Source organism: Delphinus delphis, chromosome 8 (genome assembly GCF_949987515.2).
Source record: "Delphinus delphis chromosome 8, mDelDel1.2, whole genome shotgun sequence".
NCBI classification, from domain to species: domain Eukaryota; kingdom Metazoa; phylum Chordata; class Mammalia; order Artiodactyla; family Delphinidae; genus Delphinus; species Delphinus delphis.
In genome coordinates, this window is record NC_082690.1 from 107,016,139 (window position 1) to 107,042,721 (window position 26,583).

General features: G+C 56.4%; 1 protein-coding gene across 2 annotated transcripts in view; it reads left to right on the plus strand.

Moving 5' to 3' along the window:
* Window positions 1-26,583, plus strand: part of ANO1 (anoctamin 1) — a 90,677-nt gene that overhangs the window by 31,302 nt on the left and 32,792 nt on the right. For both annotated transcript variants that reach the window (XM_060017564.1, XM_060017565.1), the window contains 5 exons: window positions 2,783-2,824; window positions 8,864-8,928; window positions 9,727-9,861; window positions 14,101-14,261; window positions 25,588-25,670. In XM_060017564.1, the coding sequence (XP_059873547.1) occupies window positions 2,783-2,824; window positions 8,864-8,928; window positions 9,727-9,861; window positions 14,101-14,261; window positions 25,588-25,670 (486 nt within the window). The remainder of the gene's footprint in view (window positions 1-2,782; window positions 2,825-8,863; window positions 8,929-9,726; window positions 9,862-14,100; window positions 14,262-25,587; window positions 25,671-26,583) is intronic.

Sequence of the window (26,583 nt, forward strand, 5' to 3'; positions counted from 1 at the left end):
CAGCCCCTGTCCTCTCTGAGCCCCAGTGCCCCCATCTGCAAGTTAGAAATAATACCTGCCCTGTCCAGTTGCCAGGGCTGCAGAGGGTGTTAGCAGGAGTTCAGAAACAGAAGGGCTTTCAGTAAGACGCTGGACGAACGGGGGGTGGGGCCGGACAGCAAAGGGCTGTCCACCCGGACCGTAGCCTCAGAGGGAAGGATGCTCAGACGACCTGCCGCAGTCCCCCGTCACTCACTGTAAGGATGTGGGCTCGACTGATCCCGTTTTCCTGCCTCTGTGCCTCCGTTCATGCTGTTCCTTCTGTCTGCAGTGCTCTTCCCTCCTCCTCTGCCTGGACGACCCCTCCCCAGGGCCAACAAAGCATCCCCACGGAGCCTTCCCTTCCCCGCCTCCCCGGCACGGTTGAGTCTTCCCCTCTGGACCTCCATGCTCCCTGTCCCACAAAGACAACACTGTTGGGCCGCCGTTCATTACGCTGCATCTCGTGGAAGCCTCTGCATCTAGTAGGCGCTCGATAAATGCAGCGCGGGGTTAAGTCCAGGTGTCTTGGTGATTGGCCTGTTGCGGGATGAATGCTTCGAGGGAGGACTCAGACCCCGCAGGTCCCGGCGGGCGCTTCCGGCTTCTCCCTGGAAGGCGCCTCGCTCCTCCGTCCCATCTGTGCCGCTCAGGTTTGCTCAGCCCTACTTGGCCTTTGAGCTGTCACTCCTGCCAAGATGTCAGGGACAGAAGCCGAAACGTTTCAGGGCCTCCCTGCCTGTTTGATTCAGCCCTTTAAGTCTTGAAAGGGAAAGGGGAAAGGTCCACATTTCTGAGCACCTACTGTATGCAAAGAACTGTGTCTAGCAGGAGCTATATCTCCTTTAATCCGGGGCAAACACGGAGGCTCAGAGAGCTTTAGTGACTCGCCCAAGTTCACACAGCCCCTGTGGAGGAGCTGGGCCAGAAGCCAGCCCTGGCCGCACCACCCCTGCGTCCTCCCCCGGAGGCCGACGCACCCCTTTTCTCAGGCTTCGCTGCCACCTTTGTCTTAGGAATCAATTCTAGCAGCAGTTTAAACCGATGAGTCCAAGACTTCCACTGAGCCCCCAAAAAGCACCTCCAAGGTCCTCCTGCTAGAAACCCCTTGCACACCATCGTCTTTGTCCCTTACACAGCAGTAGGGAAGCCCGCCGCGTGGGGTTTGTTCCCACTTTACAGATGGGGAAACTGAGGCTGCGGCTGCTCAAGCAACTTGCCCATGCGCACACGGCCGAGGAGTGGAGCCCAGATCCTCTGGCTCTGCTTCCAGCGGGATGATGGATCTATCTCAGTCATCTCGAGGGAATATGAAGTTTTACATCCACGAATTTTCCGTACAGCGGGTGGACACACACCCCGTTAAGTACCAAAGCTGCTGTTCAAATATCTGGGGAGATAAACCTCTGAAGCTGGCCCTGTGGCCCCCACGCCTTAAACAGAGGAGGCCGGCTGTTGCGAGGCTGCACCTGGCCTCTGGCAGGCAGCAGGCCCCTTCCGCGCGTGTACGCTTCTCGCCATCTGCCTCTCACCCCTGAGCTGTCCTGGTCACATCTCAGTGCGTGGCCCAGAGCATCCCACCCTCTCCAGGGCCTTGCTTGCTGCGTTCACTCACTCATTCATTCATTCAACGAGAGCGTCTGCCAGGCCAGGGGCCGGGGTCATTGCCAAGCAGACAGCAGCCTGTTAGGACGGCACATAGGGGAAGAGCCTTCTACTCCATAACCAGCATTCGAATCCAGAGAAGGACTTGGCGTTTCAGCCACTGCTGGGTGGCTGTTTGGCTTCCTTCCTGGTTGGCATCTGACTCCTTCAAGGTCACCGGCTAGCTGACCTCTACAGAGATGAGGTGCTGCTGGAATCGTGGGCCCATCTTAGACAAGAGGGAAAACTCTGGGAAGGGGATAGGTTGGGTTGGGTGGAGAGGGCCCCTGAAGACCCGGGGGGGAATTTGGTTAAACTGCTCCCAGAGCATCTTCATGCAAAGACCACAGGAATCGGTTGCCCACCTGGTGGTCAAGTTCTCCCTGCCTGGAGGGGGCTGGCGGGGCTGGAAGGGGGGTCACGGAAGGAGCTGGTGAGAGGAGCGGGCACCAGGCAGACCTCCCAGAGCCCTCAGAGCTTTATCTGCCCGGCAGTCCTCAGGACCGGTTGGCCAGGCTTCTAGTCATCAGTGTCACCCGTTGGAATACTGGGCTAGCTTTCGACCTTTAGACACTCCTTCTCTTCCATTGGATTTGGAGGCCTGGATCCAAGTCCCAGGTCTGACCAGATTTTTCTGTCTCTCCCAGGAATGTCAGTTTGCTCCTCTGAGCCTCGGTGTTCCCATCTGTAGAATGGGAGCATTGGACTCACCGATCTGTATGCACTGGGATCATCTAACTCATGGTCCCTCCTGGGACACATGAGAGGAAAGGGGGCACCACCCTAGTGGGGCCTGGGATGAGACTTCAGGACCCTCCTGGCAGAGTGGGATGCACGTTCACCCTGTTGACAATCCCTCCAGCCCCTGAAGCCCCCTTTCCTCTGTGTCACCAGTTCCAAGGACCTGACCGCATTCCCATCCTGGACGTCGTCTCTGTGTCGAGGGGAAGGCGCTTCGGGCTTTCCCGGGACACTTTTTATCCTAGGAGGAGGGGGCCTGGGCGCCCTTCCGCACTGTGTGAAGTTCTGTCCTGGGACTAGCTCACCTGCGTAGTGGGGGCAGCTGGAGTGCATGTCTGGAAAGGTTACAGGACAGTAAGACACCTTTCTCTCTTTACAGGGAGACTATGAAGGGGAGAACGTGGAGTTCAACGACAGGAAGGTAGGTGCGACAGAGCCGGGAGACCGCTCCTGGGGGTCTGGGGGTCTGGGGGCCAGCGGGGGACAGGGCTCGGGGGTCACGGCACTGCAGCCCCACATCTGAGCGAGAAGGTTGGTGAACTCACCTCGTTGGACTGTTTTCCTCTCTGATTCTCAAAAGCATCCTTGGCAGGTTGAGCGTGTGAAGGGAAGGGACGTGCCCCCCGCCTGCCCTTCCTTCCTGCACTGACCTGGGCAGCTTCAAACCCATGTCTCACTGGATCGGTCAGAACCTCCAGGGCTCTTCGCCGACCTTTGGCCTAATCCTGCCTGGCTTCCGGGAGAGTAACTCTGGGAGCCACGGGGCCAGCACCTGGAGTGCACCAGCCCCCAGCAGCACGCGGGAACACGATGCATGGCGGTCAAGCCAGTTTCTCAAACTCACTTGACCTGGAACCCTTTTTAATGGGAAAGTTATGGAGCTGGTGTCCCATGAGACACACTGTGGGAAATGTCTAGTGATCCTTTATTCTTCAATGGTTCTCCCTAATTCCACCCACCCAGGCTCTCAGGAAGCTCTGGTCCTGCACCCACCCCACATCCGCGCCACCACAGCCAGTTCTCCTTCCCTCGCGTGCCCACACCCGGATCCCAGCCTCCCTGCCTCCACATGAGCCTATCCCAGCTCCCCAACAAGCCCTGCCCTCCCTCACCTCAGGGAGCAGCCCTCCCTGGGCTCTGCGTTCCTTTCAGCCCCCTTTGTCCCATCTCTTGCTCCCCAAGAACGGATCCTTCCAAGGTGCCGGGTAGGGATGTTTCCCTGAGAACCTCACAATGGAGGCCTTGTCCCAAATTGCAAGGCCCGGGAGACTCTGCGTGTGGAATGCTCTGTTCCCACCTCCCTCCAGCCCCCCATATGTGTTTTTAAGCCTCCGGTACTTGATACAACTCGCCTGCCCGCCCGCCCGGGAATCCAGCTGAAGATGCTATCTGATTTAGCACAAAAATTACATATTTGGTTATTTTTAGTGTAACATCTGGCATTCGTCTGAGAGCCCGTGACTTGCAGATCTCCTCCATCCCGTCCACGGGCCTGCCCTGCACCAAGCCTGGCCTCAGAGCCCAGCCCCCTTCGTCCCTCTGCAGCCCTCTGCCACTGCCTGATGCCCTTCCTCCACAGAGACCCTCTTCTGGCCGTTCAGCCTCCAGGGCCCAGGCCCCTCCGCCCTAATCTCCCACCCTCTTCCCCATGCTGCAGCCGCACTGCCGCCTTTCTAATCTAAAGACAACTTGGCCGACGGTCGCGTCAGTGCCAAGACTGTCTCATTCAGTTATTACTCAGGAACGATTTACTGGGCACCATAGTGTGCCGGCCCAGCAGGCACTCCAGGTTTATCCAGACCCAAAAGCTCCGTGCCTGGAATGCGGCCCGCTTTCCACCCCGCTCTCCTCACTTAACGTTATGTCCCAGCCATGAATACAAAGACTGGTCCATGATCAGGGAGAATTGGACGAGTGGATGGACGGATGGGTGGGTGGATGGGTGGACAGATGGACTGACAGATAGATGGACGGGTGGATGGATGGAGGGAGGGAGGGATGGCTGGATGATGAGTAGTGGTGGGTGGATGGAAGGAAGGAAAGAAGGCAGGGAGGAAGGGGAAATGCCCCAGATACGTGTTTGTGTCCTAACTCAGAGAACTCTTTCTCCCGTGGTCGCTGCATCTAAAGTGATCTGGTTCGGAGTATTTTGCTTTCACAATGACAATATCTGTGGCATCCCGTCAGTGGCAGGAGCCCCAAGTGCCCGAGGACGGAAGGGGGGACGTAGCCAAGCAAGGCCCTGGTCCTGTGCTGAGCTGGCAGAGCAGGGGCACGGTAGGGATATTTCAGCAGAGGCAGGCCTGGGCCAGGGCTGAGCAAGGCCACAGCTATTGGCCTGATCTTCGGGCCACAAACGCTCGGGGCCTTGGGGCCAAGCGCTCCTTCCTCCAGGATTGGGGGGCGGGAGGGTTACTCCAGGTGTGGATTGAGGTGGCCTCATTCCTATACTGCACTGAGAGCCACGGGGCCCTGGCCCAGCATTCATTCATTCATTCATTCATTCAACAATTACTTACTGGAAACCTGTTATCTGGCCTGTTTGAGAAGCTGGGGAAGACACAGACCAGACAAACCTGGCCTCCGTCCTAGAGGGAGACAGCAAGGGTTGAGTACATACACAGTAATTAAGGACAGCGTCAGCGCTGTGATGGACCTGCCCAGCCACATGGGCCCAGGTGGGAGGTCTGGGCAGGAGAGATGCCGGTGGAGGGAACCAGGATCCCTCTGAGGTCCAGGTGCTGGAAGGCTCCCAGGGTCACAGTGACCAGAGCCACCGGTGCCCAGCTGACCTGCCCCAGGGCCCCCGACACCTCCCACCTGCTCACAGACTGAGGGGCCCCCAGAGTTCTGCCAACCGTAGCCGGGAAATCTGATGCTTCGTTTCCTTACGCTGACAGCTACAGGGTGATTGACGTTCTCTTCCCGGCAGGAAGAAAAGTCCACCGAGGTAAAGTGGTTTATGTAGAAAGCTGGAGTGTGCCCCAGCTGCCACATCTCTCAGGGGATGGTGGCTTTTGCCTGCTGTGGCCAGTCCCAGCGGGGAGGCCCGGGAACAGGGTGACCAGCATGACGAGGACAAGCCTTCCAGAGCGTCTGTCCGTGCCTCCCCTCCCCCGCGGCAATCTCCACTCCCTCCCTTTCCATCCCAGGGTCTCTGCCCTCATTCCTCCCCACTCCCTCCCTGCCTCCCATCTCGCTGCTCTGATGCTCCCCCAGCTGGTCTATGGTGTAAATTTCAGCTGACTTTCTTTTTTTTTTTTTTTTAATCTTTATTGGAGTATAATTGCTTTACAATGGTGTGTTAGTTTCTGCTTTATAACAAAGTGAATCAGTTTTATATATATATATATATATATATATATATATATATATATATATATATCTCCCCATATCTCCTCCCTCTTGCGTCTCCCTCCCTCCCACCCTCCCTATCCCACCCCTCCAGGTGGTCACAAAGCACCGAGCTGATCTCCCTGTGCTAAGCGGCTGCTTCCCACTAGCTGTCTACCTTACGTTTGGTAGTGTATATATGTCCATGCCGCTCTCTTGCTTTGTCACAGCTCACCCTTCCCCCTCCCCACATCCTCAAGTCCGTTCTCCAGTAGGTCTGTGTCTTTATTCCTGTCTTACCCCTAGGTTCTTCGTGACATTTTTTCTTCTTAAATTCCATATATATGTGTTAGCGTACGGTATTTGTCTTTCTCTTTCTGACTTACTTCACTCTGTATGACAGACTCTAGGTCCATCCACCTCGTTACAAATAGCTCACTTTCGTTCCTTTTCATGGCTGAGTAGTGTTCCATTGTATACATGTGCCACATCTTCTTTATCCATTCAGCTGAGGGGAGGAAGCTGCCCGGTTGGTGACTGGTGACGGCGCTTTGCTTTTCCGGAGGTGCTGCACGATCTCATCAGAGTTTGCTGGCCCAGGCCTCTCCTTTAGAGAGTGAAGCTATAGAGGATTTTCCTCCTTTTCTGCGTAATCAGACACATGGCACATAACAAGCCCCCAGCACTTGCCTTCACAAAGCATGAGCCCATCTGCGTCCACTCCGTGACCTGGGAGAAAGGACAGACTCCTTCAGTATCAAGGAGGTGATGGAGCTCAGAGGGGAGGGAGTCTGCCCTGGATGCCCAGCGGGGCTCAGATCACCCACTCGGGATGCTGCCCGGGACACCGACTCCAGACCCAGCAGAGCCACCGTCCTAGCAGGGCAGCACGGCTCCAATTCCTGGACCCCTTCTCCTCTGAGATGGGGGGAGGCCCTGGGCATCCCAGTTCCTTACCCAAAAGCTACAGAGTCTCCCCCACCAGCAGCCAGACTTGCCATTAAGTCTTTCAGAACTCAGAATCATGCTGAACACATCCCGCTTGTGCCACTTACAGAGAGACTTAAAATCTAAAGAAAGCTCCTCTTATAAGGATCAGAACAGGCAAAACCCAGGATTTTGACAGCAAGGTTCGCTCATCATTTATTAAGAAGGCCTTTAGCTTCTCTATGTTATTCTCCTCTCTGTTTTTTCCTCCCTACTTATTTTGTCCCTGTGTGCTGAGTTTTGATGAAACACAGCACCTCTGTTCTCCTGAGTATTATTTTCAGAGCTGCAGAAGGAGAGAGGAAATGGAAACGTTTGCTAGAAGGTCATTTCTAGGGACCCCTGACTCTCTGGTCTGTGGAAGCTGACCCCGTCCCCGTGAGCCTCTTAGACATTTTTAATTTTCAGAGACTCGGTTGAAGGCATCTTTGTGCGTAGAAAGCCACCCCATCAGCTCTGGATCTTCCAAGTCAGTGGGGAGAATGTAATATTAGCTCAGGCTGCTACGACAAAACACCAGACCTAAACAGAAGACATTTATGTCTCACAGTTCTGGAGGCTGGAAGCCCCAGATCAAGGTGCCGGCAGGGTTGGGTTCTGGTGCAGGCTCTCTTCCTGGCTTGCGGACAGCCGTCTTTTCACTGTGTCCTCACACGGCCTTTCCTCCATGTGTGCACATGAGAAAAGAAAGCTCTGGTGTCTCTTCCTCTTCTTCTAAGGACACCAGTCCTGTCAGGTCAAAACCCTGCTCTCATGACCTCATTCAACCTTAATTATTTCCGGAAAGACGCAGCCTCCAAATACAGTCATGTTGGGGGCTAAGGCTTCAACCTGTGAATCTGGGGGGACACATTCAGTCCATAGTCTAGAGTATTTTGGGCGATGATATAAAAGGCTGTGTTCGCGGGCCACAGCAGAATCTGTATATAGGAGACCCCCAAGTTTTTAAGTCCAAATATTAAGAAAAGGAAACAGGATGCAAGCCAAGCTTCGGTGTACAGGAGAGACCTGGGGCCCATGGTGAGTTCTCACGGGCGTCCCCCACCCCTGCTTCCTGCCAGCAGAGATGGGCAGCCGAGGCCCTGGGTTCCCAGCTGGGGCCCAGCTCCCCTCCAGCCAGCAGTGTCACCGTAGGCTTTGAGTTAAGGTTGGTAAAGCATTAACTACCCACATGCATGGGATTTCTTTATCAAAACCAGCAGTCCTAACCCAGCGTCTTCCCGAGGACACCCTATACCCACGCGTGCATACAAGGCTTCCAATCGCCAAGCTCGTTGCCATCCTGCCCAGAGCCTGGGGCATGATGGAGTGTGTCGATTTCATTTATTTCACTAAGCTGTGTTCATCAGACAGCCCATCTCAGGAGACACACATCGGGCTCTCTTTGCGTCCCGTGAGACTTTTAAAAATCGTACCACTGGTATTTCTCTGCTGCAAAGCCTGGTGGGTCTGTCTTTTTACAAAGAAAGTGAGGTGTCTGACAGCCATTTGAGATCAATTCCAGATCAAATCGTGAGCAGTGAGGACTCTATAATGATGCCAGAAGTTTCTTTCCCATCCCCACTGTCACCTAAAAACATAAGTCTAGGGCTTCCCTGGTGGCGCCGTGGTTGAGGGTCCGCCTGCCGATGCAGGGGACGCTGGTTCGTGCCCCGGTCCGGGAAGATCCCACGTGCCGCGGAGCGGCTGGGCCCGTGAGCCATGGCCGCTGAGCCTGCGGGTCCGGAGCCTGTGCTCCGCAACGGGAGAGGCCACAACAGTGAGAGGCCCGCGTACCGCAAAAAAAATAAAAATAAAAAAACATAAGCCTATTCCTCCTTGGAGAGCCCGCCACCACCCGTGGCTTCTTCAAGGCCCTTACCAGAGCTGAAAGTTTTGACCCGTTTTCTCGTGTCCGTCTCCCTGACCAGAACGGGAACTCCAGGGCTCAGGGCTGTGTCTGCCGTGCTCAGCTCAGAACTCGGCGTCCACCACGGTACCCAGCACAGGGCTGATCCTCTGTACGTGTTTGTTGAATGAATGAATGACGTAGCTGTGAGCAGACACCTCAGTCCAGCGGGGGCCCAGCAGCTCTGTGTCCTGGGGAGCAACCTGGGAGCGCTACATTTTCCCCAGCCCTTCACCACTTCCTCTCTCCCAGCTCCTGTACGAAGAGTGGGCGAGTTACGGGGTCTTCTACAAGTACCAGCCCATCGACCTGGTCAGGTGAGAGGGGACGCTGGGAGCAGGCCTGATCGGATAGAGGTCCCCGTGCATTTCGACTGTGCTGAGTGTGCGGTGCATGGGGGCCTGTTTGAACTTGAAGAGTTTGTGTAGGAAAGCCAAGGTCTCCCAGCAGGACGGGAGCCTGGCTGAGCCAGTTAGATAGTTTATTCAAATTCACTGCGGGACGGGCTTTTATCTGTCATATTCACTGTCTCCCCCTAACTTCACAGTCCAGCTTGACCCAGCCAGGCATCTGGTGTGATTTCTTTCTGTGTTGCAAGGAAGGAAAGAGCTGCCTGGGAATTTGTAAGAATTGCCCCTCTGGGCAATGCGTCCTGTCCTGAGGGGACCTCCATCCTGGGGCAGGAAGGGGCGAACAGATCAGGCAATGGGGACACGTAGACCAGCACTCAGCCCATCAAGGAGCCAGAAACGCTTAACACAGAGCGTGACTGGTCCTCTTGGTGCCTCGGGGCTGGAGTTTTTTCCTGTTCTTGGGCTGAACGGGGCTGGAACAGAGCTGACAGCCTCCGGGCGACATCGTGTCCTTCAGCGTGGGCATCACAGGCGGAAATGTGCCCACCTTCGGGGCACAGTAGAAGTGCTGGCATAGGGAAAGCAGAGAGCACCCCAAACCTGACCTGGCTCGGGGGGCCCCAGTCTCTGCTTCTTTGGTTGAGAGAATCAGGGGCCCCCCGATGAGCTGTTCCTCGCTCGGCGGGAGGGGGTACGGTGTAATTTATTCCCCCTGATGTGCATTGAGAGCGTGTCTCTGTTTGGCTTTGCCCTGCGGTGCAGGAAGTATTTTGGGGAGAAGATTGGCCTGTACTTCGCCTGGCTGGGCGTCTACACCCAGATGCTCATCCCCGCCTCCATGGTCGGGATCATCGTGTTCCTCTACGGATGGGCCACCGTCGATGAGAACATCCCCAGGTAGGCGGGCAGCCCCTCTCTCCGAACACATCCTCATCTTACTAAGGAGCCGCGTTCCTATTGCTGCAGGAACAGAACTCCCTGGGACGCGGGCCCCTCACCCCAACCCCTGCCCCGCCATGCACCCGCTCAGTGCCCCCGGAAAGTCACAGGCCAGGCCAGGCGGTGTCAGAAAGAAGGCCGCCCAGTCCAAAGGATGTAATAGCCATCGGAGCGTGTGGGCGGCCTTTGCAGACACGATCGCCCCCGGAGACGCTTTATTGTCGAGAGGCAGACATAAAATAAACATCCAACTCCTTTCCGTTCTTTGAAGCTTTTTTTCCCATTTAGTTCTTGGTCATTATGTGACAAGAAAATTGACCGCTTCCCTGTGTGGTCAGGAAATGAGACGGATGTGACCATTTGGAGACCTCGGGGCAGCGCACTCAGCCAGCCAGGCCCTGTGTCCGTGCCGCGTCCCCTGGCCACGCGGCTTTGGGAGATGTTGCAACAGGACCGTCATGAGAGCTGACCGGGTGCAACAGGCCCCGGTCTCTGAACGCAGGGCTGATAGCACTGCTACTGTTCACCAAGGGGTAGGCCAGGTGTGGGGGGCTCTTGGAAGGAGGCCAGGACCCCAGAGACAGCCCGGCGTCGTGCCGGGTGTGGTTCTCCCAGAATGGCAGCCAGACGTTAGTCAAGCAGCGGGAGCTTGAGGACACCGTCTCCCCTCTTTTCTAGTGGTTTCCTAGACTTGCTAATACCGACCCAGGGATAACTGATTGTGTTATGAGTTCAGGATTTCAGGCCTAACTTCCATCAGGAACAGTGTGCCGATGGGCAAAACACCGGATAGAAACGTGGACGCCCCTGGCCCTGCCTCTTGGGGGCTGGCGGTCTGTCGGGGACAGTCCCGGTACATCAGCTCAGTTTACGTTTCTTACGGCTCAGCCCAGTGTCTCTGAAGCAGAGCTGTGGTTTAGACAATCCATCCATGGTTCTGATCAGGAAAGAGCCGGTGAAGGAGTCTTACTTGGTGGAGAAACTGACTCCTTAGGACTCAGCGGTGCAGAAAGGCCACATCCAGTGATTCTGTGCGAGCGATTTGTGAATACATGAATAACACGTAAACTATTCCACCCACCCAGAATCAGAACGTTAAAGGAATCCGGTTTATGTCCCTCCAGGGTTATTTTGGGCACAGGCAGGAGAAAGCTTGTCCCTTTTGTTTGCTAATGACACGAGCTCACTGTGCTTGGGTTCGAGGAACGCAGAGATCAAAGTAGCCCAGACGCAGAGGGGACCGAGTGGAGGGTGAGGGGCCCCCCAGGGAGACTTCTCCGTCCGCCTTCCTGCCGGTCCTGGAGGGGAAGCTGGGCTGGTGGCCTCGTCCAGGGTGCTCTGCCCAGGCAGGCGCGGGCTCCCTGACAAGGACGCCGGCATCCCCAGGCCAGGCCAGGCCAGCGCTGTCACACAGCCAGGGAGGCAAACAGCATTTACTGGGAATCCTGGAGCCCCGTCTGACCTCGGCCTCTGCTCACTTGGTGCCGTGAACAAAGCAGGAAGTGTGCATTCCCCCTGGACTGTGGCCCAAGCCAGTCTGTAGGATAGCCGGTGCCCCCGCACCCCCTGCGCCCCGCACGATGCTGCCCTGCCACCCCTGCCCCTCTATTTGCCCCCGAGGGCAGGCACACCCATGGCTTGTCTTTGTTTTGGCTGAAGGCAGTGAAGGGAGAGGCTAAGGGTTGAAAACGAGCAGAAACAGGCTTTTTGACTGGCTGATATTGTTTAAACTGGCAGGGAGGAGGGCTGGGCAGCCATGGGGCTCACAGGCAGGCAGAGACATGGGCTCTGGCCCCCCCGGCTCCTCCCATCCTCGGGGACCCAGGTGGCACCGTGGCAATGGTGGAGGGGGCCTTCCATCCACAGGTTCCCTTAGAGGGGCTGGGGTCCTGCACGGGTGCGATGTCCTGCCCCTCTGCCTTTCAGGAGAGGCCCCCAGAAGAGAGGAAGCTCAGGGAGGGACGAGGCTCCATTATTCCCACAATAATGATGGTGAACGGGAGGATGAGTCCCAGGGCTCTTCCGAGGGCTTCACGTGCGTTCCCCTGTTTAATCTTCCTAACAACCCAGTAACACAGGTTCTCAGGGAATTCCCTGGTGGTCCAGTGGTTAGGGCTGTGCTCCTTCACTGCCGAGAACCTGGATTCAATCCCTGGTCAGGGAACTAAGATCCCATGTGCTGTGCAGCGCAGCCAAAAAAAAAAACCAACAACAAAAAGACCCAGGATACGTGAATAAAATGCCACGGCCTTTAAAAAAAAATGGGTTCTCTATTCTCGGCATCCCCATTCTATAGACGGGGAAACTGAGGCCCAAGGAGTTGGAGCAACCTGCCCAAGGCCACACAGCTCACAAGCGGTAGAGCTCAGATTCAAATCCAGAGCTGGCTGGCTCCCGAGTCCACGGTGCCCTACGGCCTCTGTGTGCCCGTCCCCGCCCCACATACACGTGCACGTAGGCACACACACGCATGCTCACACACGCACTCCCCCAGATGCTTCGAGGCACCAGCTGGTCCATCTTTCCCTCTCCCACGCCTGACACCGTGCCTGGCACATACAGCATGTACACAATCTTCTAATGAGTCTTTGGTAAGAGTAACTGTGGAAGAGAATTGAGCTGAATGCCCACAGTGCTAGCAGAGGAGGGTCCCCCACAGCCTCTCAGCGAATGTTTCTCCAACACCGATGGCTGTGGCCCAGCCACGATTCTGTGCATCCAGAAATTTTTTTTAAAAGCCAAAAACAACCACCCAATTTGGCCCCCTCCTCGATAGCTACCTAACCCTTGGGAATCAGACTCCTGCCCGGTGTCTAATAATACCTCAGTATCTTGTCCAAGTTAGCAGGGACAAGGGCAGGGCAGGGCACGGCAGAGTGGGCAGGGCCTAATTCTGGCCTCCCTTCTCATCTTCCAGAAGGAGAAACTGAGTCTGAGGCTAAAGGGCAGGGTTGGGGGCACAGAGGGCATCAAGGACCTGGGCCACGCCCCCTGGTCTCAGCAGGGAGCCCTCCTGTGGCCTCTGGGCATCAGCTGAGAGCCGTGCAGGGCACAGGCTTGACAGACAGAGCCCAGGGCTCAATCCCCACTCTGCTGTGTGGCCCTGAGCAAGTGACTTGCCCTCTCTGGGCTCACTTCCTCATCTATGAAGATGGGATCGTAATGGCCCCAGAGTTGGTCCAGGCCAGGTAGACGCTCAGTGCAAGCTTCTGCTCGCACAGCTAATGGTCGTTATTGCATTTTTCAGTATTAGCAGGAGACAGCCTGCGTGCTGGGCAGGGCGGAGGAGGCAGGCCACTGGGCATCGCGCAGCTCCCCATCCTGTCCAGCCACGCCCCCTGGGCTCGAGCCCCAGACTCAGCAGAATAAAAGCCTGCCCTGAGCCGGACTAGTATCCTGAGCAGGAACTGCCCCTCACTTTCGGGGTGAGCCCGGCGTGGTGGGCCCCCAACCCCAGGCAGCTTGTGGGTGTGTTCCTTCCAACCCAACCACGCGTCTCCCGGGAGGAGGTCCGGGAGAACCATTTCTCCAGCCTCTTAGGGGCCCAGAGTGCCCAGCGATGTCCGCAGGCTGGTACCCAGGCCTGCCCGGGGCCAGCCGTCCCACGGCGTCCCCACAGGGATGGACTGAAGCCCGCAGGAACGGCGCTTAGCAGGTGCCAGGCTCACGGCCAGGGCTCAGGAGAGGCGTGGCGTTCTCGTGCCTCGATCCCATTCCTCCTTCGGGTCTCCGGGGCCTTGTCAGGTCAGGACCTGGACAGCATTCACTCTTAGCACAACCTTGACGGTGCCTGGTTATCAGAGGGAGGCTGGCTGGGACCTCGGCTTCAGAGATGAACGCTCACCGGCCACACAGCCAAGTCCGATGGGTCTACGCCCAGTTGCAGGCTGGGTACAAAATTAAAATGCAGGGCCCTGTTCAAAAATCATTAAGGCTTTAAGGGGGGACAGAGTGTGAAACCGAGCTGGGGCCCCTGTGTGGCAGCACCTGTCACACACCCCTGAAGCCCACCTGGGATGGAGAAGAGGGATGTGGGCGCCGGCGGAAGCTGGCTGATGAGCCAGACCATGTCCACAACAGCGGGGACCCCCAGCACTTTCTCCCACCCGACATGGCTCCGGGAGGCTCCGGTCCACGTGGGCCGGCAGGGACGCTGCCCATCGGCCAGGGGACTCTGGGCTGCTCCCTTTCTTCCAGCATGGAGATGTGTGACCAGAGACACAACATCACCATGTGCCCGCTGTGTGACAAGACCTGCAGCTACTGGAAGATGAGCTCTGCGTGCGCCACGGCCCGCGCCAGCCACCTCTTCGACAACCCCGCCACTGTCTTCTTCTCCATCTTCATGGCCCTCTGGGGTAAGCCGAGCGCCGCCACCCCGTCTGTGGGTCAGAGGGTGGGTCCCCACATTCCCTCCCTCTCCTTGAGGCTACCCTCAGGACCGTTTGCCAGGAATGCACACAGGAGGAACGGTCAGCAGAAAGAATCCCCCGTTCTGTCTGCAGGTTACTGGGGTCTGTACTGGGTCACGACCCACAGATGCATCTGACCCGGCCAAGAGCCCCTCATGAAAAGCCTAGGAGTGTGCTTTGCTCCCGGAACCGGGACCTCTTTCCTGGGGCCGGGATTGGTTGCTGCTTTAGAACAAGGAGTGCCGAGGGTTCTGCCTTCCTCCCGACCAGGCCCAGGCCCTGGGGCACAGCTCTCGTTATCCCCCAGCACCCCTGCAGGTGTCACATACCCATTTTACAAGTAAGGAAGCCAAGGCCCAGGGAGAGTTGATGTGACTGGCCCAGGATCACCCAGCTCCTAGGCGGCCAAGGTGAGGAGTGAACGTACGATTCCAGAGCCTGTGCCTTAACTGCTGGACTCCACTGCTACCTGGAGTCCAGGGCAGACGGCTCCTCCTCCAGTATTCTTCCTGAATCCAGGTCCTACCTGGTACCCATCTCAGGCTTGGGGGGCATGGGAGGTGGGTAAGTGGTGGCTGGATGCATTTCCGCAGACGTTTCTGGATTAGCAGCAGATAAGCCTGTTTCCTCCTCTGTGGCCCCGTGACACAGCCTTTGCCAGCAGGGCATTCAGGATTCGGGCAACCGTGTGCAGAGCCGTCCCCTGGGCACCAGAGCCCCAGTCTTTGCCCTCAGGGGCTCCCAGCTAGTAGGAGATGGAGCTGCACACAGGAGCCCTGGGGGAGGGAAGTCAGCTCTGCCCTTCCCCACATAACTCAACCCTCAGCTTCCTCGCCTGTAAAATGAGGGTGTGATAAGGATCAGAGGCAGCGGGCACAAAATCTCAGCCAATGCTTAGCACGTACATGGCTGACTCTCAGTAAACGGTCCTGCCCTTGTGACCACAGACCACAGGCAGGGCTGCCTGACACACGGCGGGGGTTTGAGACTGAGTAAGGTGATGTGCCTTGCGTGTAGCATGCGTACCAACCAGTATTTACTAAGTGCCTGTGCTGGGCACAGGGGAAACCATGGGAGGGAAAACCACTGCATCCACTGACTTAGTCCAAGATTCAGGAGGGCGCAGCATGTGCAAAGGCCCTGTGGCGGGTGCAGGGAGCAAGTGGGAGTGGGAACAGGAGGACCCTGGAGGCCAGCAAGGGCCGCAGAGGACTTTGTGTTCTCACTGGGAGGACTCAGAAGCCGGTGCAGTCGGCCTCCTGTATCAGAAGTTTTCTCGTCTTAAACTTGAGTCAGAGACGGCAACTTACGTGAGAAGCGGCTGGGGAGGTGATAGAGGGAGGCTGACCCAGCTGTGACTGGGGACAGCGGCGGGGCTTTCGCTCGAGACCCACGCGAGCTCCGGGGCAGACGCTCAACCACCTGCACGTGAGAGCGAGAAGCTCTTTCTCCCGAGGGCGGCACCGTGGGGGAAGAAAGCCAGTGAGAAAGTGTAAGAGCGGCGGTTAGCGGGCCTCTCGCGCCCTCCCTCCCTGGCCCTGGGCTCCCCGACTGTGTTCCGTCTGTTCCCACTGTCCTGCCTAGACGCCCAGTAACAGCTGTGCCAAACTGAGGGCCTGCGATGGAGGAGACTCTGTTCATTCCAGCGGGCTCTCGTGCCCACCCCTCCTGTGAGCTAAGGAGATGCCTCGGGCTTGGCGAAGCCCGTGTCGCGTGGAGCACAGGGGTACAAATGACAGCCCCCGCCCCACTCATGAACATCACCCCTCCACATCCTTCCCCCCCGGCTCAGCAGCGGCCTGTAAGCCCACAGACACCTGGGTAATAGGGACACCCAGGGCTGTCCATACACCCAAGCTCTGGGAGCTCGAAGCACAGCTTCACGATCAGCGCAGTCGTCATGGGCACGTGATGGCCCTCCTAACGAGGCTGAGAATGAGAGTCACAGGTCACCAGCTCAGCGTAAGGGAGAGATTTCCAGCAGTGAGTGCTGGGCTGGGCTGGCCCGGCAGGTGGTGAGCACCCTGTTTCAGGAGGCATTCAAGCTGAGGTTGGAGGAGTCCTGGCCGGGGCTACCACAGAGCATGGGGAGGTGATGTCTGTGTGTGGTTCGTGGCGGCTTATGAGAAGGTGCCCCGCACCACACGCTACTCGGATGATTAATTCTGGGATCAACCTGACTATAGATTTAGGCTCAATGGCCGTCTTCACGGAGCTGACGTGTGTGTGTCTGACATTGGGCTGGATGCTACCTGCGCTTCATCCCACCTTATCCCACAGCTGAGACATTGTCCCCATGTCACAGATGAGGAAAGTGGGTCTCCACTGGCAGGGCCAGGACTGGAGCCCACGCTGCCCTGAGCCTGTTCCACCTCCCCTGCCCACCCCTGTCTCTTTGGACCCTGCGTCTATCAGAACCACGCCCCTGCCCCCCACCACCCTCTGCTCTCACTGCCAGCCTCCCTGGCCTTCCTCAAGATCTCTGGTTGGCTCCCTTCCTTCCTCTCTGATCGGGGCCCAGGAAGCTCCAAGCTGAGGCTGGAACACCTCCTGGCTGGGCACCCAGCCTCCCGGTTCCCCCGCTCCGAGCGGGGGAGGCTCACCCGGCAGCATTCACGTCCACGGTGGAGCCCAGCTGCACAGCTGCCGGCTTGACGGTTTGGTCCACTTCAACACCCAGCTGCGTTGGCTGTGAGCCAGGATGGCTAGTCAGCAGGTAATAGTGCCAGTCCCTGGGCCAGACTCAGGTTCAACTCTCAGCTCTGTCACCTGCCAGCTGTGCAACTTCAGGAAAGTTGCTTCAACTCTCTGGGCCCTGGGTTCCCCGTTTGTAAAATGGAGACAGTGGTCGGGAATGTCGAATGAGTCACGTCTTGTGATGTCTTAGGGCTGTACCTGGTGCTAGTTGTAATGTCGTGCTAGCTGTTGCGTCGGATCAGTGAGCCCTTGCTTCTTGAAAACGTGAAAACAGCCTAGACCCTTGGAGGCTGGAGCTCAGATCTAACCTGTCACCTTGTGCCTGGGGGCCTCTGTGAATTACATCACTTCATCTCCTTCAGAAAAGAACGCTAGCTTTGGTTGGCTGGTTCCTAGTGTGTGCCAGGCACTGTCCTGAGCATCTTATGTGAGCGACTCATTAATTCTCCCAGTAACTATAGGAGGGAAACCGGCTTTACTACCCCATTTAGCAGATGAAAAAATTGAGGCAACTTTCCCAGGGTTACACAAGCTAACAAGAGGCAGAGGCAAGACTTGAACCCCAGCGTTCTGGCTCCCCAGCCCCAAATACTTGACCCCTGGGCTTTACTCCCTCTGTTACTAATCAGGTCTAGCTCATGTGTGTGCTTATTCCTGGCAGGCTTACCTTAAATTCATTCTCTCACCTGGAATACTTTCCCCAGCTCCCTCCAAACAAACAGGCTCCCTTTCACCCTCCAGAGTTCTGCACAGGCTACCTCACTGGTCCCCACAACAACCCTGGAGAGAAACCCTGTTATTCTCTGATGTGGACAGGGAAGCACAGAGAGGTTAAGTGACTTGCCCAAGATCACACAGCTAGCAGATTTGTAGCAGACATGATAGATCCGTGCCTGGCCCATCGGCCTTCGCGGTCCAGGCTAGTGCCCTGGTCTCACCTCTCCATCCAAACATCCTCCACCCCCCTTCTGTGCCCTCCTGGGGGAGCAGAGATTCACCATGAGCAGGCGGTGAGGGGCACACAGGCAGCAATGCCACTCAACCCGCCAGGAGGCAGGGAGTTGGTTGAATTCTACGCACCCCCTCAATGAAGCCAGCTTGGTCACATCATGCTTCTTTATTGAGCACCTACTGTGTGCAGAGGGGTACCACTTCACAGCCTCAAAGGTGTTGGCCAGCCCTTACCAGCAGCCCCATCCTTGGGAGAAAAACAGATGGTCCCATCCTTCCCCTATCCAAGACGCAGCGAAACGGGCAAATCTGTGTTTCTGCTGTGTGTCCCCACGTCCTCCAGCTCCACTTCCACCGTAGGCGACAACAGAGGTGCCTGTCTGTCAAGGGCAAGTTCAGTCTACACAGCCCCATTTGGGGGAGAAAAAAACAACAACAAAAAAGCCAGACCACTCTCATGAAGCACTTACGGAAAGAGGAGCTTATTATAAATCAAGACAGAAGCAACAGGAAAGGGCCTGCTGGGCTGAGAGGGGCCTGCCGACAATCCGTCCCTGCCCCCAGGGTGGAGGGAGCCTCAGTCCCTCCACCCACCCCGGGCTCTTTCACACTTTACTCTGTCAGCCGTTATTAGCAGCGAGCTTGCCATTGTTGAGGGGGTTTTTTTAGTCCCTTATTCAATTACTTGTTCATTACCCTCTAAAGGATCATTTTCCCACTGGTGTTTCTTATCCCACTGTGTTCTTTCTTTTCCTGTCCTCCAGCTGTTAAGGCTTCTGCTCGCATGGTGACAGAGAGCAACCCCAAACCTGACACTGACAGTAGCGGGGCTCTGCCGCCCCAGGAGTCACCTCTGGCCGCTGTTTTCATGTTGCTTCAGCTCCACTGTGGGGTCTGGTTTGCCCAGAGGCTGACCCGCTGGTCCTGGAGCTGTGAGCTCTGGCTGAGCTCTCCCCTGCCTGGGATTTATGACAACTCAAAGCCTTCATTCAGGAAGGTGTCACACGAAGAAACTTTGAGCTCCATTTAGCTGTTCCCGCCGGGATCGATTTTCTGAAATTATAGCATAATAATGGGGTTTTAAAGCCTTGTCAGTTCCAGGCAGAACAAAGGGGGCTATTTGATTTAAGCCTGCCTGCAAGGAGCTGGAGAAAGATGGTCCCGGCATTAGTGGAGTGACAGGTGTGATTGAAACCCCTCCTCGCTGCCCCCGAGACTCTGAGTGGAGTGGGCAGGTCACCGGCTGAGTCACCCAGTGCGGACGGAGGGAGAGAGACTGAGTCTCTGCTGGAATTCAAAGGCCAGCAGCGGGTTTGTGCGCGAACACTTGTTCAGGGGATAAATAAATAGAATCAGTGAGAAAGTGAAGGGCGGGGGGCCTTTGTGCGGGAGCCCTGTCTCCCCTGTGGGCCGACAGGTGGGTCTGTGACCGAAAGCTCGGCCTCTCTGTGGCCCAGTGCCGAATCAAATCTCGGAGACAGAGTTTTGGGTGAAGTAGGCAAAGGGGGACACACCGGTTCTGCCTTGAAAAACTGTGTGTGTCCCCCCGCAGAGGATTTGATGAAGGGCGGTTCAAAGGGCGGGGGCGGGGGGGTTCTCTGACAAGATTAGGGTGTGGCGAGCAGGGCCTGCCGTCCCTTAATCTCATCTCAGGTGGTCGTCTCCCGATGTTTTCATTTATTTTAGTTTTAGCTGCGTCGGCCGTCAGTTGCGGCATGCGGGATCCTCATGGCGGTGCGCCGTCTTCTCTCTAGTTGAGGCGCGGAGCTCAGTAGTTGCCGCGCGCGGGCTTAGTTGCCCCACTGCGTGTGGGATCTTAGTTCCCCGACCAGGGCTCGAACACGCGTCCCCTGCATTGGCAGGCGGATTCTCAACCTCTGGACCACCAGGGAAGGCCAGCGGTCGTTTCCTGATCTCGATGAGTTTCTCTGGTCCCTTTAATCTTGCTTCGGGCGGTTGCTTGGCTTCTTCTCCATTGATTAGCAGCTGTTTGAATCCACCCTTCGGAATTCAGGGATGGTCATGGGGGCTGCAGTCTTGCGTATAAGAAATGGGGGACAAAAAGGACCTCCATGCCGGGAAGCCCCACAGGGCCCCGCTCAGTTTCAGGTCACTCTCTTGTCCGGTTCCTGCAGCCCGAGGCCATGCATCTCCGATCTCCACATTCAGAGAAAGGAGTCTGTGCTGAGCAGATGTCGGACTGTCAAGAGCCAGAGGTTTGAGAAGCTGGTCTCTGCTCTCAGGGGTCTTGTTTTAAGGAGGGTGCGGCCCTGCCTGCCCCCCGGGGCCTCCGCGGCTCAAGAGTGCCTGGTACAGGTTTGGGAGACAAGACCCCGGCCCATAAGGAGCTTGGACCTCACCAGGGAGACGGGGCTGTTCTCCGGGCAGCCGCAGAAGCGCCCCAGCATCCATCAGAGCCTTCCCTCCGTGGCCTGTGAGATTCCCACGGCAGGCCTGAGAGCCTGTGAGGTTCCAACGGGCACAAAAGACCACGGGATGGCCGAACCAGGAGCGTCTAATGACACGTCCAAGATCGTGCCACAGGGTCAGCAACAGCGTTTCAGGGGAGGGTGAAAGCTCAGAAAGGTTGGGGGGGGGGGGCAGCAGCCAGCCCAGGAAGCAACCGGAATTAGGGAAATTGGGGTTAGGCCTGGGAGTGAAAGCAGTTTGGGCCCGAGGGAGGTAGGGTGGGATGCAGCCTGGGAGGAGAGCCGAAGCAGAGGCCCGGGGTCCTGTGGGGGGTAGACCAGCAGCTCATCTGATGGATAGAGAGATGGACGGAAGGAAAGGGCAGACGGTGAGTAGGTCAGTGCGTCCAGACGCCTGTGTGGACGACGCCTGTGTGGACTGTGCCACGTGCAGAGCTTGTCCAGAACGGAGATTCCAGCTCAGCGTGGTGCCCAGGAATCTGTATTTCAGCAAGCCCCCTGCGGTGGGGCTTCCGGTACAGCCCACACTCTAAGAAATCCGGGGTGGGGGGAAATGGACAGACTGCCCCTTCCCCACCGTAACCACGCGGGTGTGTCCTGGTCCATTTTCTCTGCAGCTCCAGCCTACAGCAGGGGCACTGAAGCCCATAAGCACAATCTGTACCCATTGTTCTGTGATTCTTTTTTTTGTTAACTCACGTGAAATTTACATAAATTAACTGTCTTAAGTGCACAGTTCGTGGCACTCACCGTGTCCTGCCATCATGACCACCATCCTCCCAGGTGGCAACCTGGCGCCCATTTAACAGTCTGTCCCTTTCCCCCTGTGCCCACCCCTGGCAACCACCAGTCTGCTTTCGGCCTCTATGATGGATTTATCTGTAGGTATTCTGGGTGCTTTGTATAAATGGAACCAACCATATGTTTTGTTCTATCGTCAGCCACTTAATGAGAAGCGATGGAGATCCTTCAGGTGAGCCGGGTCGTGGGACCGCTCCTCCGTCGAGCCCCTTGCCACGGGTGGGCCCTGCCCTGGGCTCCGCAGCACATCGGCTTATGGACGCCTCACCATAGGCCCCACAGCGGGCACTGTTATCAAGCCCATTGTACACACGTGGTGACTGAGTCTGGCAGGCAGGTGGGGGGGGCGCGGGCCCATGCCCAAGCTCATACCTGCTTCGAGCCATGGTAGATCCAGGGTCCATCGCTCACCTGCTGCCTCTGGGCTCCTCTACAGGAATGTGCTTGTCTAACATTGTGTCATTAAAACAAGTGTTTGAAGGGAGAAGCTCAAACACCTGCTTGCGCCCTGGCCTGGGTTCCCTCTTCACTACCTGCGATTCCTGCTGCACTGCCCTCTGCGTTCTGGATTTTGGGGAGATGGTCTTGTCTCCTTGGCCCCCTCGTATGGCTGCTGGGGTCAAGGCCATCTCTTCATGTCTTTTGTACCCTGGACCGGGTTTGGCCCACAGCTTGTCCTCATGTGGGTGGGAAGCCACACCCCTAACCCCAGTCGATCTTGGGGTCAGAAGTCCTGGATCGAGGTTTCTGCTGTATATTAACCAGTCACCTGACTCCTCAGGGTCTCAGTTTACCCATCGGTGTGAAGGAGTGCGTTATCTCTGCGCTGAGGGCTTGCGGGTGGGATGAAAGGAGATGCCCCAAGCATACCCAGCACCTGACACCAGGTAGACACCGCGTTACGTCTGTGTGATGTAGTTGGCACGTCAGCCAGGAGAACTATTATTGGGTACCTTGAAGGGAAGGGATGGGAACCTGGCAGGACCCACTGCTGTCCACATGGCTGGTATAGAGAGGGAGGGCTGCAGGAGCACAGCTGCAAAGGAGGGGCCCTCGGTTTTCTTCCTGCCTCTGCCCAGTCCAGTAGCAGGTGAGTTTTCATGCTGCTCAAGATGCCTGATTCTGAGCTGAGACCTCAGGACTGCCCCCAGCTCAGCATGAGCCTTCCCATCGCCTGTCCTACTGGCTAAGCCTGAACGTCACAGCTCCGCCCCTTTGCTGCAGAGCAAAGGCGTGGCAAACTCGGGGCCCGAGAGCCCAGGCAATAGGGCATGGTGGGGTCTGTGGCCCAGCAGAGAAGGCACGCCCAAACCTTGACAAATGGATTGACACTCCTCAGCTCCAGCCTCCTGGTGCCACAGTTTCTGATTTTTAAAGGAGAAGCAGGAAACTCATGATTTTATATAAAATGCCTGCATTTCTTAAACATAGCCGAGCACAACAAGCCTTGTCTATGTACTATCTCTACTCCTTGGCCTCCAGGGTGTGACCTCAGGTCCAGTCTCGGTCCTGGTCAACCTACAGATACCCCTGGGAGAGGGCCCTTGTATCTATCTTAAGACATTTAACAGTAAAATTCTAGAGCAAGGATGCCTGGGTTTAAATACCAGCTGCCTAGCTGTGTGACCTTGGACAAATTACTTAACCTCTCTGTGCCTCCAGTTCCTCATCCATAACATGGCAATACAAGTTTTGCTGTAATCGTCAGACTTATTACGACCATAGTTGTCATTCCCGTAAAGAAAATCAAATATCTGTGCAGAACGTCGGTCAAGTACGGTGGTTAAGTGTCGACTCTGGGGTCAAATAGAATTCGGTTCAAATCCCACTCCTGCTGCTAACCTGAAGTTGACCTTGGGCAGAGCATTTAATCCTCTGAGTCTCTGTCCTCATTTGCAAGAGTGAGTGGAAATCACTCCTACCGCATGGCGTTGTTTTGAGGTTTTGTGTAACTGGTGTCGCTAACTCACTAGCACAGGGCCTGGTGCAGGCTGAGTCCTCATTAAAAGGTAACAGTTATCACACTGCAGGCTGGTGAGTGGAGGGAGGGGGAGGTCCAGGAGGTAGAGGTGTGGGTCGGTGAGCCTAGGAATGGGGAGACATGGGGAGGCTGAGACAGGGAAGGTTAACAGGCCAGCTTCCCTGCTGTGCATGGAGCCAGCCCTCCTCCCCCACTCAGCCCAAGGTCTCAAAGGAGGCCTTGCCGTGGGCAGGCAGAGGAGGCCGGAGAGAGACAGCTGTCAGAACACAGTGAAGGAGAGACGGGCCTTCCAGAGCTGGTGGCGGTGTGGGAATGGGCCCCAGCCAAGGGCCTCCACTACAGTGACCCAGGGACACGTTGAAAGAGACAGGAGGAAGCATCCTCACACCTTCCTTCTTAGGAGGCGGTGCAGGCTGCAGATGGGCCTGCCCCACCAGCCCTATGTGTCTGCTGAGAGTACATTTGTATCACAGGGAACTACATTTCCCAGGCTCCCTTGCTGTTCCATTTCCTGGAAGGCTCAGCCAATGGGAAGCCCTGATGGGGGGGCTCAGAAGGCGGGAGAGAAGTCAGGGTATTTCTCCTCCTCTTCCTCTGCTTCCTGGGGCACCTCTGGCAACGGTTTTGCCTTCTCCATGGCTCTACCTCCCTCCAGAAAGCCCTTCCTCCATGATCCTAGCTTCTTCTGGGCAGCTCCAGTTTCTGGCTCTGGGGACACCACCTCCCATGGTCCCGCCACCCCTCGGTAGGCAGCAGCTTCCTGCTATCACTAATCTCTGGGGGGTCTCACCATCCGCTGCTTGTCTTCTCAGCTCTTCCATTGTCTATGTGGCCAAGTCCCAGGATTAAATTACCCCAGTCCGAAAGACCTAAGAGGTTCCCGTTTCCTGGCTGGACCTGGTTGGTACCGTGGCTAATACTTGATGGGCAGATACCCGTTATGCGCAGATCTGTGCAAGCTCGGAGGCCCTGTTCTCACCTCACCTTAATGGGGAGGTGGGCATGTTCTCTGAACCAGGAGGTGAGTCAGATTCAGACCCATCTCTTGCCAGGTGCAACGCCTGTATTCGTTCCTGGTGAAGGATGACATTGGAGAATTTGCACTGAAGTCCTCATTGAATGTCCATCTTGACACTGCCACTTATCAGATAAGCCATTTAATTCCGCCGAGCCTCAGTTTTCTCACCTGTAAAATGAGGAGAATTATAGCAGCTCCCTCCTATGATTACTATGAGGTTTAAATGAGATTAATACTTCATGTGATAGCTCTTTCAACAGTGCCTGGCACATAGCAGCTCAAGAATCTGGAGCTCTGGTTAGCTTTATGGCCACCCTTATCACCACTCCAACCTTCAGCCTCTGCTGATTTTCCCTTGTGGGTGGGAAGAATTAATGATAAGTGTTTCAGTCAGTGGTATCTCCATTTGCAAGTGTCTACTCATAAAAGCCATTCATTCATTCAGTGAGCTCTCTTGAGGCACCTGTTTGTGCCTGACACTGGGCTCTCCATGGGGGACCCAGATGACAAGGCCCCATCCCTGCCCCACACCCCAGAAGGGCCACGAGACATGGGACAGGGGTCACAATGGAAGGTGGCATGAACAGCATGAGCAGGAGAGGTCCCAAGAGGAGTTGGTTTCTTTCCTGATGCTGAGGGGGATGATTGGAGGCTTCCTGGAGGAGGTGGCATTTGAAATATGCTTAGTCTGTTGGGAACACAAAGCAGGATGTAGCAGCTAAGAGTGCAGCTCTAAAGTCAGGCCACCTGCAGGGGTTTGAAACTTGAGTGAGTGACCTTGGCTCCCCTTTCACTCTTTCTGACCCCACCTGTGACTTGGGGTCCCCAAGATCGATGGAGCAGGATGGTTAAGAGCAAAAGTTCTGGGACCAGCCTGCCCAGCCCCTCACCGGCTGACAGAACAACCTTGGCTGGGACTCAGTTTCCCTGTGCCTCAGTTTCTTCAACTGTAAAGTAAGCAATAGGGACTTCCCTGGTGGTGCAGTGGATAACACTCTGTGCTCCCAGTGTAGGGGGCCCGGGTTCGATCCCTGCCCAGGGAACTAGATCCCACAGGCAAGCTGCAACTAAGAGTTCGTATGCCACAACTAAGGAGCCGGCGAGCCGCAACTAAGGAGCCCACGTGCTGTAACTAAGGAGTCCGCCTGCTGCAACTAAGACCCAGATAAATAAATAAACCAAATAAATAAGTTTTTTTTTTTAAATGAGCAATGGATGATCCCTGCCTCGCGGGGTCAGTGGGAGAGCTGAACAGTTTAATTCACGTGAAGCTCTTGGTCCAGCACTTGTTGCCCTCACTTACCGGATGGTGCAGAAGGGGAGAATGCTTTCATGGCATCTGAGGTCGTGGGGCCTCTGAGCCCCTAACTTCCTGGCTTTCCTCCCTACCCGCAGCCGCCACCTTCATGGAGCACTGGAAGCGGAAACAGATGCGGCTCAATTACCGCTGGGACCTCACAGGCTTCGAGGAGGAGGAGGTGAGTGGGCTTGGCGCCTGCGCCCCGGCCCCCCCCCCGCGTGTCCCCCCCGGCCCCCCACCCTGTTGCTTCTGGGAGGCTCACGCGGAAGCCCTGGTTCTAAAGCCCAGGCGAGGCTGCTCCCTGCCTGCCTCTCAGTTCCCATCCCTGCTGTTTGAATCCCCCGCAGTTGCCGGGGCAACCGTATGATGTCTGTTCTAGTGTTTTTGGTCTCCATGCTCACATGGACGCACCACCCAGCAGCGTGGCTGGGGACTCAGGCCAAGGCTCACCATGCTGACCTCATCCTGTCTGGGGGCAGCACCGCGGGTCTGGGGAAGCGATCACCGCCACCCATGAGCCTGAGTCCCCAGAGGCAGCCGTGAGGCTTTGCCCCGGGTGCCAAACCCACGATCCTCAGAGCCAGCTCTTGGCCTGCAGTCGGGCATGGCTGAGAAGTGGGGCAGATCCTTCGCTAATAGAGGGCAGCCACGTACTGGGCATCTGCGTGCACCAAAGAGAGGGGCATTCGGGATCGAATGGGCACCGCGATGGCGGGCGGACACCCCTCCCCGGGGTTGCTCAGGAGAAACTTTGCCACTGCCCCATCCCGAATTACCAGCTCCAGCCAGAATCCCCGTGATATGCGTGGGAATAAAAAGGAACAAGACCTCCCAAATAGCAGAGCCATTAGGTGTGGCCACAATGACCACGGCTTCATGTTATGAAATCTTTCGCTCAGTTTTTTGAAAGAGAAACTGCTCACCCATTCTCACTGTGGTGTGAAAATCTCTTCCATCATCTTTCTAAACATCCCTATTATTATATTGCCCCACACACGCACTCCCTTGAAGACTGGATCACTTTTCAGCCGAATGTGTAGCTGAGAATGCCCTGTGCAGGCTCTGTATTGTCAACAGACAAGGTGCTAGTT